The sequence below is a fragment of the Salmo trutta genome, chromosome 9 (genome assembly GCF_901001165.1).
Source record: "Salmo trutta chromosome 9, fSalTru1.1, whole genome shotgun sequence".
Taxonomy (NCBI): Eukaryota; Metazoa; Chordata; class Actinopteri; order Salmoniformes; family Salmonidae; genus Salmo; species Salmo trutta.
In genome coordinates, this window is record NC_042965.1 from 22,489,185 (window position 1) to 22,505,606 (window position 16,422).

Genomic DNA, 16,422 nt, shown 5'->3' on the forward strand with positions numbered 1-16,422 from the left:
GAGCTGCGTCAGAACCAGGCTCCAGGACTACATATCACATGCACAGGATTCACTACCTCAGCCCTTAATCACCCTCACCTCCTCGGGTCTCTCTCTCTCCTCGCACCAAAACCTCATGCCCTAATTTTTCAGTTCACATTCATGTGTTTTCAGTTGTGAGCATTGCCAGTCAATCAGAGGAGCAGAGAGAGAGCGAGAGCGGGGTGGGGGGGGGTTGGGGGGGGGGGGGGGGGGGGTTGCAGAGAGAGGAGAGAAAGGCACTACAGGGACCAGAAACTAGAGAAGTACAGAGATGTACAGAGAAGTACAGAGATGTGCTCAGCTGGAGAAAACTGAGAAATCTGTAAGTGCATAAATCCCAGAAGATGTTGACCTCTGTTGCCCTCTTACCTTCTTCACAGGCCGTGCCGCTGTAGCCTGGACAGCACTTCCACTCCAGAGAGTTGATGGTACGGTACACCACCTTATAGGAGGGTCTTACCACTGTCCGGTAGCTGGGGAACACACACAGGCCAACATCACAAACAGTGTAAGGAGGAAACAGTTCCTCTGATCTTGTGGGTCTCATTCATCAAGGTGTAGATGTGGGGTGTGTTTGGTGATGCTTTGACATGCAGTGTTTTGGATAAGAGGCCCCAGACTCACCTGCCCCCTGTGCATCCCTGTGGCCAGCGACATGTCTGGTAGACACGCTGCAGGGTTGTCCCATTCTGCACCTGGCAAGTCACCGTCTTAGTGACCGTATGGGGACACCAGTTCCTGAGAGAGAGGAAAGAGGAAGAGAGAGAGAAAGAGAGAGAGAGAAAGAGAGGGAGAGAGAGGGAGAAAGAGAGGGAGAGAGAGGGAGAAAGAGAGGGAGAGAGAGGGAGAAAGAGAGGGAGAGAGGGAGAGAGAGGGAGGGAGAAAGAGAGGGAGAGAGAGGGAGAAAGAGAGGGAAAGAGAGGGAGAAAGAGAGGGAGAGAGAGGGAGAAAGAGAGGGAGAGAGAGGGAGAAAGAGAGGGAGAGAGAGGGAGAAAGAGAGGGAGAGAGGGAGGGAGAAAGAGAGGGAGAGAGAGGGAGAAAGAGAGGGAAAGAGAGGGAGAGAGAGGGAGAAAGTGGGGGACACACAGAGCAGGTTTAGCATGCACACTCAAATTCAACAAGACAAAAGGTAAGAAAAACACACTATTGGCTCCACACCTTTTCAAAAACAAAATTGCAAGCCACAGGTGGTCATATCATTATCTGATAAAAACACACACACCCTGCAATCTCTCTCTCTCTCTCTCTCTCTCTCTCTCTCTCTCTCAAACACACACACACACACACACACACACACACACACACACACACACACACACACACACACACACACACACACACGCAAACATAAAGGGAAATTAGCCGTGCCCTCACACTCTGTAAGCCGTCTACTCTGGGATTTGAATCTCTTTTCTCATTCTCGCCCCTCTTTCTTTTCAAAGTCCTTATGGTGTTTACATGAGTTCAATCAGCCGTGAGACTTGCGGGAGTGCATTGTAGGCTGTGTTTATATTGCGGTCTTTCCCCTATCAATACACATCCGCTGGCTTTTTCCCGCCTGGGTCTCAGAAGAGGCAGAGTCACTGAGGGGGGAACAGAGGGGGGAGGGCCTCACACAGAGAATAGAGTGAGTTTTCAAACACAGGCTAATAGTAGGTCATAGGACCACTCCTTTTCCAAGACGACTCCTTTCGTAATACGTTATCAGGACCTGCTTTGCACAGCTGGAAAGGCTGGGAGCAGGATGACCTGCCAGGAAAACAGCTTACCCAGAGGTCACAGGTCAACATCAGATGCTGAAGCCCTCATTAGTCAAAGCGTGTCTTTTAAGAATAAGTTATACACAGAGCATTACATTTACCTCCAGTTTTTATGTAGTCTCTATAAAGGCTTTGTATACTTACTCTCACTACTTATGAAGCTCTCACTACTAACGAAGCTCGTGGTTTTCAGACCTCTTTTGAACCATATGCAGCCAAGGACAAAGAACAGGGAGTCAGTGCAGTAGTGTATCAGTTAGCCTGGACCAGGTCTTGTCCATGTTAATCAACCAGGACTAGATCTGTTTCCCTGTGCTGTGCCGTGTAGAGGAGATATCTGAGTCGGATTAGGAGAGGAGCTATGGGATGGTTTCAATCACTGCATTATTGGTCGGAAGAAAATGCTAACAAGGGAAACAATACTCAGAAATAAAGGGGGAAAACCTCTCCATGGTATTCGTTAAACATGTCCTACAGTGCATTCGGAAAGGATTCAGACCCCTTCACTTTTTCCAGATTTTGACAGCCTTATTCTAAAATGGATTAAATCATATTTTTTCCTCATCCCCCATCCCTCAAGTCGACAACCATAAATCAAGGAAACATGGAGCGGCACTTAGAGAAATGTAGTGTATGAGGAACATACGGAGGCTATTCAACGAAACATGTGTTAGCAGTCTTTTATTAACAATGAAGTGCACAAATACCCTGATTACCCTCATATGGCTTGGGCTGAATAGATGTGATACAGTAACACTGGAGTCACAATGTTTCAACCAATGACTGTACTGAATGTGTGTGAGATTGTGTGTGTGTGTACACTGCTGGACAATGCCAAGGGCATAGGATGCTGAGCAGCCCACAGTAACAATCCACACATGCTGTGGTGTCTGTACACAAGCCCCTACTAGGGCTGTATGATATTGGGAACCAGTTTGAAATATTTGAGCAATTTCCAAGGGCATAAAATCCTAAATGCAACTTCCTTATTGGCGTTAGAAGACAGAGGAGGGGAGGTGGGATGCAGCAGGACACTGTTGGCAGCTCCTAGTGGCCATGCGTGAGCACAGGTCTTCCTCCCACCTACACACTTAATATGCATAATTGTGCAAACACAATGATCTCTTTCATGGTGAATTAGCACAAGCAGAACAATAAAGTCTTTCTTTACATGTTTTTCATCTAACTAACATACTTCTGGATGCTAGTGCTAAACTCCCAATGTTTTCCCTATATGCTTTAAGCAGAGTCAGTGGCTCACCATCTACTGTGTAGCTATAGAGATGTATGCCCCAGGAAGATGCCCACCCCTGCTAACTCTGCCACCGCTGTTGAAAAAAATCCTAGGGGAAACACTGATCCACCTGACACAGACCACGACAACAGCTACTGTCACTTTTCCCTGTTTAACACTGTAAGAGCCTCCACCTTCCCAAAGCCAGGTGAAGCCACACAGTAGTACCATTCAGTCTTGACAGAGCTGTGGTCAGGCAGGGTTAAAGGTCCAATGCAAATCAAATAAAATCAAAGTTTATTTGTCACGCACGCCGAATACAGCAGGTGAAACAGTGAAATGCTTACTTACAGTGCAATTTTTAAGTAAAAAATAGGTATTAGGCGAACAATAGACAAGTAAAGAAATAAAAAAACAAGAGTAAAAAGATATAACAGTGGCGAGGCTATATACAGTAGCGAGGCTATATACAGGCACCGGTTAGTCAGGCCAATTGAGGTAGTGTGTACATGTAGGTATGGTTAAAGTGACAATGCATATATGATGAACAGAGAGTAGCAGTAGCGTAAAAGAGGGGTTGATGGGTGGTGGGTGGCGGGACACAATGCAGATAGTCCGGGTAGTCAATGTGCGGGGGCACCGGCTAGTCGGGCTAATTGAGGTAGTATGTACATGAATGTATAGTTAAAGTGACTATGCATATATGATAAACAGAGTGTAGCAACAGCGTAAAAGAGGGGTTGGGGGGACACAATGCAAATAGTCTGGCTAGCCATTTGATTACCTGTTCAGGAGTCTTATGGCTTGGGGGTTGAGCTGTTGAGAAGCCTTTGGTCCTAGACTTGGAGCTCCGGTACCGCTTGCTATGCGGTAGTAGAGAGAACAGTCTATGACTGGGGTGGCTGGGGTCTTTGACAATTTTTAGGGCCTTCCTCTGACACCGCCTGGTGTAGAGGTCCTGGATGGCAGGTAGCTTATCCCTACTGATGTACTGGGCCGTACGCACTACCCTCTGTAGTGCCTTGCAGTCAGAGGCCGAGCAGTTGCCGTAGCAGGCAGTGATGCAACCAGTCAGGATGCTCTCGATGTTGCAGCTGTAAAACCTTTTGAGGATCTTAGGATCCATGCCAAATCTTTTTCGTTTCCTGAGGGGAAATAGGCTTTGTCGTGCCCTCTTCATGACTGTCTTGGTGTGTTTGGATCATTCTAGTTTGTTGGTGATGTGGACACCAAGGAACTTGAAGCTCTCAACCTCCTCCACTACAGCCCCGTCGATGAGAATGGGGGCGATGCTCGGTCCTCCTTTTCCTGTAGTCCACAATCATCTCCTTAGTCTTGGTTACGTTGAGGGATAGGTTGTTATTCTGGCACCACCCGGCCAGGTCTCTGACCTCCTCCCTGTAGGCTGTCTCGTCGTTGTCGGTGATCAGGCCTACCACTGCTGTGTCGCCTGCAAACTTAATGATGGTGTTGGAGTCGTGCATGCCACACAGTCGTGGGTGAACAGTGAGTACAGGAGGGGACTGAGCACGCACCCCTGAGGGGCACCAGGGGCGGCCGTCAGGAAGTCTAGGATCCAGTTGCAGAGGGAGGTGTTTAGTCCCAGGGTCCTTAGCTTAGTGATGAGCTTTGAGGATACTATGGTGTTGAACACTGAGCTGAAGTCAATGAATAGCACTCTCACATAGGTGTTCCTTTTGTCCAGGTGGGAAAGGGTAGTGTGGAGTGCAACAGAGATTGCATCATGTTGAAAATGTCAGTGAAGACACCTGCCAGTGCACATGCCCGGAGCACACGCCCTGGTAATCCGTCTGGCCTCGCGGCCTTGTGAATGTTGACCAGTTTAAAGGTCTTACTCACGTCGACTTCGGCTACGGAGAGCATGATCACACAGTCGTCCGGAACAGCTGATGCTTTCATGCAACCCTCTGTGTTGCTTGCCTCGAAGCAAGCATAGAAGTGATTTAGCTCGTCTGGTAGGCTCGTGTCACTGGGCAGCTCGCGACTGTGTTTCCCATTTGTAGTCTGTAATAGTTTGCAAGCCCTGCCACATAAGAAGAGCATCGGAGCTGGTGTAGTACGATTCAATCTTAGCCCTGTATTGGCACTTTGCCTGTTTGATGGTCGTCGGAGGGCATAGCAGGATTTCTTATAAGCTGCCGACTTAGAGTCCCGCATCTTGAAAGCGGCAGCTCTACCCTTTAGCTCAGTGCGAATGTTGCCTGTAATCCAGGCAATCCAGGGGTAGGTACGTACAGTCACTGTGAGGATGATGTTCTTGATGCACTTATTGATGAAGCCAGTGACGGATGTGATGTACTCCTCAATGCAATCGGAAGAATCACGGAACCTGTTCCATTCTGTGATAGGAAAACAGTCCTGTAGTTTAGCATCTGCTTCATCTAACCACTTTTTTATAGACTGCGGTGCTTTCTGCTTTAATTTTTGCTGGTAAGCAGGAATCAGGAGGATAGAATTGTGGTCAGATTTACCAAATGGAGGGCGAGGGAGAGCTTTGTACGCATCTCTGTGTGTGGAGTACAGGTAATATTGAATTTTTTTCCCTCTGGTTGCACATTTAACATGTTGATAGAGATTAGGTAAAACTGATTTAAGTTTTCCTGCATTAAAGTCTCCGGCCACAGGGAATGCCGCCTCTGGGTGAGCGGTTTCCTGTTTGCTTATTTCCTTATACAGCTGACTGAGTGCGGTCTTAGTGCCAGCATCCATCTGTGGTGGTAAATAAACAGCCACGAAAAGTATAGATGAAAACCCTCTTGGGAAATAGTGTGGTCTACAGTTTATCATAAGACATTCTACTTCAGGCGAGCAAAATCTAGAGACTTCCTTAGATTTCGTGCAGCAAGTATGTGGACACACCTTCAAATTAGTGGATTCGGCTATTTCAGCCACACCCATTGCTGACAGGTGTATAAAATCGAGCACATTGCCATGCAATCTCCATAGACAAACATTGTCAGTAGAATGGCCCGTACTGAAGAGCACAGTGACTTTCAACATGGCACCGTCATAAAATGCCAGCTCGTCAACAAGTCAGCTCGTCAAAGTTATGCCATGCTAGAGCTGCCCCGGTCAACTGTAAGTGATGTTATTGTGAAGTGGAAATGTCTAGGAGCAACAACGGCTCAGCCCTCAAGAAGCGTAACACATTTCCTTCGCATAGAGTTCATCATTATAGCCTGTGGAATGTTGTCCCACTCCTCTTCAATGGCTGTGCGAAGTTGCTGGATATTGGCGGGAACTGGAAACGCTGTCGTACACGTCGATCCAGAGCATCCTAAACATGCTCAATGGGTGACATGTCTGATGAGTATGCAGGCCATGGAAGAAATGGGACATTTTCAGCTTCGAGGAATCATGTACAGATCCTTGCAACATCGGGCCATGCATTATAATGCTGAAACATGATGGCGGTGGACTAATGGCACAACAATGGGCCTCAGCATCTCACAGTATCTCTGTGCATTCCAATTGCCTTTGATAAAATGTAATTGTTTTTGTTGTATGTAGCTCATGCCTGCTCATACCATAACCCCACCGCCACCATGGAGCACCAAGTTCACAACGTTGACATCAGCAAACTGCTCGCCCACACAATGCCATATACGGTGTCTGCCATCTGCCCGGTACAGTTGAAACCGGGATTCATCCATGAAGAGCACACTTCTCCAGCGTGCCAGTGGCCATTTGCCAACTGAAGTAGGTCACAACGCCAAACTGCAGTCAGGTCAAGACCCTGGTGAGGACATCAAGCACACGGATGAGCTTCTCTGAGACAGTTTCTGACAGTTTGTGCAGAAATTCTTCAGATGTGCAAACCCACAGTTTCATTAGCTGTCTGGTTGGCTGGTCTCAGACGATCCCACAGGTGAAGAAGCCCGATGTGGAGGCCCTGGGCTGGTGTGATTACACGTGGTCTGTGGTTATGAGGCCGATTGGACATTCTCTAAAACGGTCTCCCGACTGGCGCAGCGGTCTAAGCCACTGCATTGTACTGCTGAGGTGCCACTACAGCCTCGGGTTCGATACCAGGCTCTGTCACAGCCAACCATGACTGGGAGCCCCATTGGGCGGCGTACGCTTGGCCCAGCATCATCCGAGTTAGGGGAGGGTTTGGCCAGAGGGATTTTCTTGGCTCATCATGCTCTAGCGACTCCTTGTGGCAGGTCGGGTGCCTGCAACCTGACTTCGGTTGTCAGTTGGAGGGTGTTTCCTCCGACACATTGGTGCGGCTGGCTTTCGGGTTAAGCGAGCAGTGTGTTAAGAAGCAGCGCGGCTTGGCAGGTCATGTTTCCGGAGGACGCATGACTCTTGACCTTCGCCTCTCCCGAGTCCATTGGGGAGTTGCAGCAATTAGACAAGTTCGTAACTACCAATTGGATATCACACACACAAAAAAGTTATCTAAAACGATGTTGGAGGTGGCTTACGGTAGCATAATGAACATAAAATTCTCTGGCAACAGCTCTGGTGGACATTTCTGCCGTCAGGATGCCAACTGCCCTCTCCCTCAAAACTTGTGGCATTGTGTTGTGTGACAAAACTGCACATTCTAGTGGACTTTTATTGTCCCCAGCACAAGGTGCACCTGTCTAATGTCATTTTCTTTGTTCATGTTATGTTCATGTTATGTTGCCGCAATATAACAGAATTACTGGTAGGCCTGGGGCTACTCGCACTCAAATCATACAAGGAAAAACCAAAGAGGGCGAGATGCAAAACTTAATTTAATGCTGCAATATAATAACTTGCTTGTATGACTTGACTTAGGTCTACTTTTGGTATTACACTAATAAAGTTAAGAAACTTTTGTGAAGGTTTGGTGTGGCTATGATTAGGTTGAACTACTGCAGGCCTATGAAGGCAGTGCGCACCAGTGTTTCAACTGACTGACAGTTGAACTTGAGGCGAGGAAGAAGGTTTTAGGCCTACCAGAGTTTAATCTAACAATAATGCTTATCCTTCTGTACACCTATATCTCTATAGCAATAGTAGCCTATCTGACAAGTATAAATGCATGTCGGTGTCAGGAACATGGCGCCGGCATTTCTCTATATTTCTCTCGGTCTCTCTAGGGCTAGGCCTAAGCTTCTCTTCCATTATGTTTTAAATATTAATATCATACAGTGGACACCTAAGCCTATGGGCCTATCTGCATGCAATGCCCTGATGCATTTAGTGCTCAAATCTGACAGCTGAACCGTGAGGTGGACAATTATTGTTTTAGGAAAGTAAAAATCAATAAAACAATAGGCTATAAAGTTTTGAATATCCTACACAACGAAACACAACAAATATTTTTTTGTAATTTGTTTTAGGCATGTTTAAAGGACAAGTAACTGTGGATCATTTGGCCCTTTTCAGTCGTTTATTGATGGCGCTGGCAGCGCCCGGTGGGAGATTTCTTTCTCTCTCTCTCTTTCTACTCTCGGATATGAACAGGTATTTGGTATTTATAAGGATCCCCATCAGCCGCTGCAAAAGCATCAGCTACTCTTCCTGGGGTCCACATGAAACAGGACACAATACATAGTACAGAATAGGATTAGTCCAGGACTGAAATACATACATTTTAAACATCAAACATAGCCTACATATCAGTACATACACCCAATATGTAGTCACAATGTATTCCGCTACCAACTTTAGCAATTTACCATCCAGGTTGTCGCTACCAGGTGGTTTGTACTTATTTACAGACAGCAGCAATGTTTTCACCTCTTCCACACCCACTTTGTGGAACTTAAAACTACAGCGCTTGTCTTTCATTATTTGGTCCTTTATGCATGAATATGAACACTCAGCATTTGTTGTTTGCATGTCATACCTAAGTTTACTAATCGTGTCAGCAAAAATGTTACTAGTTTGGCGATATCAAAGACTTTTGTTATGAACACGACATCTACCTCAATGAAGGATGGAGCCAAGCTTTCTTTTTTGCCTAGAATTTCATTTAAAGTACTCCATAGATTTTTACTATCATTCTTTATATCATTTATTTTTGTTTCATAGTACAAAAAAATAAAAAATGCATGAAATGAAATGTATGCACTCACTACTGTAAGTCGCTCTGGATAAGAGCGTCTGCTAAATGACTAAAATGTAAAATGTAAAATGTTCTTCTTTTTGTTTAGTTTAGTTAGGCGATTTCTCAATTTCCTGTGTGTTTGCCAGTCTGCTGTGTTGTCAGACTTATCTGCTATTCCCTTTGCCTCATCCTTCTCAGCCATACAGTTTTTCAATTCATCATCTATCCATGGGGATTTGGCAGTTCTAAAAGTCAGTTTCTTGATGGGTGCCTGCCTATCAGTAACCGGAAGAAGCAGTTTCATAAATGCTTCAAGTGCAACGTCCGCCTGTTCCTTATTACACACATAAGAACAACAAATATTATTCACATCTTTGATATAGGAATCATTGCAAAATCTGTTGTTTGATTGTTTATACACAATTTTAGGTCCAGTCTTTGGAACTTTGTTTTTTCTAGATATGGCTATTACATTAGGATCACTACATCCTATGTGGATACTGCTCTCTTGGATCCGAACCGGCACGTGTCTGTTTGGGTCTGTTTTTCCAATGGGCCTTTTTCGGAACGGGTCTGACTGTCCTTGGGTCCACTCGGATCGGGTCTATGTTTAAAAATATATACAGTATATTTATGCACATTAGGTCGGGTGGGAAAGCTACAGATCTATTTCGAAACAGGTCCAACATTTTGGACCCGTGAAGACCTCTAGTGCAAACCTTCTACAGCGTTGAGCTGTTCCCAAGTGTACAAGGTGTGAAACCCAACAGCACAGCTGGGTTTAACTGGCACTGGCACCAGGCAGGCAGGCAGGCCCAAAGTGGGTATCGGGTCTCTCTGCAAACACCCCACACTCCCTCCCTTCCTGCCAGCCTCCCTCCTTTACTCCTGATGCTGGGCCAAAACAAAGTAAATCAAAAAGCACCATGAGCACTCAAACAGATCACAGCCAATGTTTAGAAGGAGAAAGAAAATAGAAATCCATAAGGGAGAGAAAGATCTCGCCAAGACAGTAAAATAGAGGGGGGAGTGTGCTGCTGATGACAAGATTCAACTCTTCAAAAAGAGATTTGCTGCTGTTGTCCCCTCACTGCAGTGTGGCTGGGGACTGTTAACACAAGGAGGCTCCTTCAAGACCATATATAGTTAGGTAATAGCACTTGAAGCTTTAAGAGAGACATTGGAAAGAGACGAACAACAACGGAGAGAGCGAGAGAGATAAAGAGAGGAACAACCCCAGAGCCAAGCCCTCAGATGCAGAGAGAAAGAAAGAGTAGTTGAGGCAGGCAGGCTCACAGAGTACAGAAGAAGGCCAGGTTAGGGTGAATAACATCCAGGTGCGTTCCCCACTGAGCTTCCTGTTTCAGTCCCTCTCCCTCTCAATAACTCTCTACCTTTGGGACAAAGTTGAAGAATCCCAGCCCCCCTTATTCCCCTCTTTATCCACCCCTATGCTGTGTGAGGAGGGTAGAATGCAAAAAAATAGGAAATTTAGCATCATAAAAATCTCACCGAATTTCTCGAGATTTCTGGCTGTAGTTTTTGGGGGATTTGTACTTTCTATTTATATTTCTGACAACTTTTACTTTTACTTCATTACAATCCTAAAGAGATTAATGTATGTTTATTCCATACATTTTCCCTTATACCCAAAAGTACCCAAAAATACTTAGCAGGACATTGATAATGGTCTAATTCACACATTTATCGAAAGAACATACCTGGTCATCCCTGCACCCTCTTATCTGATGGACTCACTAAACACATGCTTCGTTTGTAAATGATGTCTGAGTGTTGGAGCGTGCACCTGGCTATCCGTAAATAAATAAAAAACAAGAAAATGATGCTGTCTGGTTTGCTTAATATAAGGAATTTGAAATTATTTTCACTTTTACATTTGATACTTAAGTATATTTTAGCAATTACTTTTACTTTTGATACTGGAGAGAATGAGCTGGAGAGAATGAGAGCGAGCTTCTAGACTATCTAGTCGACAAATGAAATACATTATTCTGCACAAAGATAGAGGGAAAGTTAGATTTTGTTATCAAGGATATGAGAGAATACAACACAGAGTTAGATAAGAAGGGTATTTTCTTTTAGAAAACTACACTAATAGAGATATAGAAACCCAAAGAGATCAATAGAAAAAGCTAAGTTTCATGGTCTTCACGGCACTGCTCTTTGGATTGAAATACAGTGGTGTAGAGGAGGTGTTAAATGAGAGAGTTTAATTGGGGACATTAGGGGTGGCCTATTGTGCTGCTGGTTCAATCAGGTTCAAAGGACATGTCAGGGGCCAGTCAGGCCAAGGTGAATGAGAGGAGGGGGCCAAGCAGAGCCGGCCAAAGGGCTCTCCATACTGGATAAACGTCCCCGCTCTGGGTCAATGAACTCCCAATGAAAACACCTAGACACCATCAAAGTACCAGAGCAAGGCCTTGAAGGGGTTTTGGAAGAAAAGTGGGTATCACACAGCAGTCTGACACAGTGAGCCTGAATGGACCCATCGTCATCCAGCCCAGCTGTGGCCAAGACAACAGGTTGGAGTTCACCTGTGATGTGTGTGTGTGTGTGTGTGTGTGTGTGTGTGTGTGTGTGTGTGTGTGTGTGTGTGTGTGTGTGTGTGTGAGACTGTCAGCTCCCCTGTTGGGAGTAGTTCAGGAGAATACGTGGTGAGGCTGAATGGAGGTGGTGATGGGTCAGGTTCTAGAGGTCCCACAGGGAGTAGGCTGTCTGGCAGGCAGACCATCACTTCCCCTCCTCAGGCAGCACAGGAAATAGCTGCTGTCTTAACCCTTCCCTCTGCTTGGCTCCAATAGCCCTCATTAAGGCCAAGGTTGAAAAAACTGCTGCATTGGGCTGGCTACTCAACAGAGGGACGGTACAAGTCAAGAGCTCACTCAAGTACGGTTAATCCCTTCCATTTGCGTAGGTGGTACTATTTCTATTGAACAGGTTGTTGAGGCATGCAGTTGTTTCTAGTTATTACCCAATGTCATTAGTCCCATTGCCTTATTGTAAGAAAGCAAAGTTGTTTACTACGATTCTTTTTGATACTGTAATGGCTTTGATACTGTAGTGTTCTACTTGCCACCGGCTGTCACTAGTCAGCATGCCTCTATTGTAAGAATGCATAGTGGTTTACTTAAAAATATTTTGGAAAAATGTAATAGCCATGTGATTTTTTGCAAGCTCTGATGCTTGACGTACTGCACTCTGATTTTTTTTCTGGCTTGTGTCGTGTACATGTTCGTTACTGAGGTGCTGCTTATTGCATTGATGTAATTTTTGCCTGATTGTATGTCATGTACCTGTGTGTGTGATACTGACGTGTAGTAGTGGAAAAAGTACCCAATAGTCATACTTGAGTAAAAGTAAAGATACCTTAATAGAAAAGGATGAATGTAAATGTGAAAGTCACCTAGTAAAATACTACTTGAGTAAAGGTAAAAAAGTATTTGGTTTTAAATATACTTATGTATCAAAAGTAAAAGAAACAGTGCGAATAATTAAAAAATCCTTATATTAAGAAAACCAAATGGCACAATTTTCTTTTTTTAATTTATGGATAGCCAGGGGCACACTCCAACACTCAGACATAATTTATAAACAAAGCATTTGTGTTTAGTGAGTCCACCAGATCAGAGGCAGTTGGGATGACCAGGGATGTTCTCTTGATAAGTGTGTGAAATGGACCATTTTACTGTCCTGCTAAGCATTCAAACCAAGTACTTTTGGGTGTTACGGAAAATGTATGTAGTAAAAAGTACATCATTTTCTTTAGGAATGTAGTGAAGTAAAAGTTGTCAAAAATATAAATAGTAAAATAAAGTACAGATACCCCCAAAAAACTACTTAAGCAGTACTTAAGCAGTACTTTTTACTTATGTGCTTTACACCACTGCTGAAGTGTTCATGCTGCGGTCTTAGTCCAGATCTCTCTTTATTTTTATTAATTTTTATGTCATTCTGGTTGCTGGTCTGAATCTAGCACTAGGTAGGTATGACTGGAGACTTCTTTCAGTCATTGTTATCTCTTGACCAATACTCATTATCTATTGACCCCCCTTCCCTTGTTAAAATCAACTTTTATCTCTCTCAGTACCTCTGTTGTCAAGACATTGTTCAATGCCTTGTATGTGGACAAAGGACTTGGGCCTTTAGGAATGTTACAGTGCTCCTACTATGGCCATGTGAGCGGAGACAGCCCTGTCCTACACAGAGCTAATGATAATACCCCCAACTGGTCTTGTTGACACACACCATAAACATGTCTGTCTACATGAAGCAGCCTAGACAGACAGCAGGTGGAGGGAGATTAGTTATGCAGCTCCTCTAATGTCATGTCAAACCCACTGATCCCATCCTCAGACCAGGGCTGACTCACTAGAACACCCCCCTCTCCACCCTCCATGCTCCCTCCCTTCCTCCCTAGCCCAACTAACCTTCAAACAGCAGCCGAGTAAACTGTAAACTTCACCTCTTCCAAGCCCAGATGCATTAGGGCTGCAGCTGCATGTGCTTAGTAAACATGTCCACCAACTACAGCACATGAATGACAGAGAGAGGCTCAGGATGGGGTAGTGAACCCAGCACCAGCACCAGCAGACCAAAAAATCCTTCCCTGTGGCTCAGACCAAAAAATCCTTCCCTGTGGCTCAGTTGGTAGAGCATGGTGTTTGCAACGCCAGGGTTGTGGGTTCAATTCCCATGGGGGGCCAGTACAAAAAAAAATGCTTGAAATGAAATGTATGCATTCACTACTGTAAGTCACTCTGGATAAGAGTGTCTGCTAAATGACTAAAATGTAAAACCAGGATCTCTCTGCACCATCTGGACACTTCCCAGGGACACTTCACCTATCAGGAGGATCTGCCCCCCACCACTCAGAACCTGAGAGTGTAAATATTAGCGTGATGGTGAACTTAATCACATCCACATTGGCTGTCTGGCCTACATGAAAAACTTGTTCAAACGGGAAGCTGGTGTTTCCCCCTCTGTGTTTAGTCTGAGGGCTTTGCTCACAGAACCACCCTCATCAACAACCCTGCTGTCATGTGGAACACTCACCCCTGAGGATCAGAGGTGAGGAGCACACAAAGGGTCAAATACAAAACACTGACAAAGAGAGTACTAAACAGAGATCTTATCAGTTCACACAAAATATTTGTATATTTGTGCAAAGAATGATAAATAGTACCTTTATTCAGCAGATCCACTTTATTATAACATTAAACAGACCAGTGTTGTCCATTCACTACCCATTCCCATTGTAGAACTCCCCAGATGAGATGGTTGAGTTGGTGGTATGTGCCTGTCATTAAGGATGTGTATGGGGCTTAGTGGAAGAGCCTCAAAGGACTGAGGACTGAGCCTGGTCAGATGTGAGGAGGTCCCTGACAGCTGAGTGGCAGCAGATGTTGGAGAGAAGAGAGAGGTGCTGCTGGACATATTAGAGCACAGTTTAGAGACAGCGCTTCTCTCACAGGACAGGAGCCAATAGGCCACCCAGAGCGACAGTGGGCAGGCCAGGCAGGAACGCAGAGACAATGAGGATGGGACAGTGTGCTGCTTGGACAGGAAAAAGGAAAGCCCAGTGTGAAGAAGACAATGAGACCTGCTAGATGGAGAGGATAGGGATGGGAAAAGCTCTGTCTTTGTTGGTTGTATAAACAGGCAGAAAAGGGGACTTTGAGGAGATGGATGGAATTGCTAACAATTGGAGGTTAATTATAAGTATATTGGAAAATAAATAATTGCATTTTAGTCAACCAAAATGAATTGTGGATAGAGTATTTATTTAGGGACATTAAACGTAGCACAGTCTATGAATGTCACATTGTGAATATGTATTATGAATGGTACGCACACTAAAGCAGGTAGTTCATCTGAAAGGATGCTTCAAGGACACAGAACCTTTGAGTGAGACTTTGACACGTTTGTTTTATTATGCCTTATGATGATCTAGCCTATTTACAGTATCATCAACATTTCCATGAAATGTTATAATTAGCCTCTAATACACGAAATTTGAAGATAAACAACAATAAATGATCATGCATGTATCCATACCTTTTTTGATAAATAGAGGCTTGAGACGCTGCGGACGACTGTCTGTTGAGTTGCGTCCCAGCTGAATATTTGTAAAGCCCCGTCCTCCAGGTCGCACGAGCTGCAGAGGTCAGCCACAGCAGCAGCACAATCCAACGGAAACTTTTTCGGCAAAGCGCGGACACAACGTCCCGTTGACACGCTCCCATTTCCGCGGCCTCAAAAAAGCACAGGCAGAAAAGTTCATAAAAAGCTCAGGCTGACTGGAAAGCAGAGCTAGTGAGTGAAAATATATATATGCCTCAAAGTCCAAGTTTTTGCGTCACCGAGAGGGAGCGCATTCCATCATCAACCAAATACATAAAATGTAAATATATAAATTACACGTACCGTTATAATAGCAAAAAATAAAGTGGATGCCTTTTAAATGTCACGAAAAGAAAGGTAACAATGACACCCCGTGATGTCGCACAAAAAACAAAATCACGGATTTAGCCGAAAGTTCCCCGCATGCCCAAATCTATCAGCAGTGTTCCGAAGCAACCAGACGAAGTAAAGTTGGAATTGTGACTGGTCAGTCTCTTTTCTTTTCAACATCAACTCTCCCTCCCCCGTCTGCGCGTAATGTAGCCTGTCTCGTGTCGAGCGTCTCACAATGGGCAAGAAACTATAGTTTTATACTCTACGTGAGTCTTTAAAAAGCAGACCCTGCAGTCTTTTGCCCTGCCCAGTCCCCGTTTCAACCTTTCACCGCGGACAAGGCATGCCTACAACAACACGGATTCGCTTTACGCATCTGTCATCACGTCATTACACTAAACACAACACTGAACTACCCCAGAGTGACTGATATTCCTCAGTAATCATTTAGTTTAGACATTCTACTATGGTACAAGTGCTATTCATGTGCACATGATAGTGAAATAAAGTGAGTAGGATCATGCATTCTGATGATAATAAACTGATGATAATAAACATGCATACATACACATACTGTAGTTTAATATTATGGTGGTGTTGATGACGTTAAATTAAAGTCTTTGTTATTGATTGTCATTGAGTGTCATATAAATTTGCATCCTTTACTGTAGGACAAAAGACCCACATGCCAGACACACTTATGCATTGTGTCATCTGGTTTATATTATCATACAGGGGGTAGAGACCAGGGTTGGGGTCAATGCCATTTAAATTCCAGTCAATTCAGAAAGTAAACCAAATTCCAATTACACATTTTCCTAATTGAAAAGCATTGACGTTAGTTGGAATTGGAATGTCAGCGTACTTCCTGAATTGACTGGAAT

The 16,422-nt window shown here is 44.6% G+C and overlaps 1 protein-coding gene across 5 annotated transcripts in view; it reads right to left on the bottom strand.

The window, feature by feature from the left end:
• emid1 (EMI domain containing 1) overlaps nucleotides 1-15,899 on the bottom strand; it is a 98,871-nt gene extending 82,972 nt beyond the window's left edge. For 2 of the 5 annotated variants that reach the window (XM_029763051.1, XM_029763052.1), the window contains exons 1-3: nucleotides 15,140-15,898; nucleotides 646-759; nucleotides 391-494 (exon numbers count right to left, since the gene is read on the bottom strand). In XM_029763051.1, coding sequence (XP_029618911.1) covers nucleotides 391-494; nucleotides 646-759; nucleotides 15,140-15,327 — 406 coding nt within the window. In that variant the 5' untranslated portion in view covers nucleotides 15,328-15,898. Of the gene's footprint in view, nucleotides 1-390; nucleotides 495-645; nucleotides 760-15,139 lie in introns of all 5 variants that reach the window. The other 3 variants (XM_029763049.1, XM_029763048.1, XM_029763050.1) reach the window with 3 other exon arrangements.
• Between the last annotated feature and the right edge of the window lie 523 nt (nucleotides 15,900-16,422).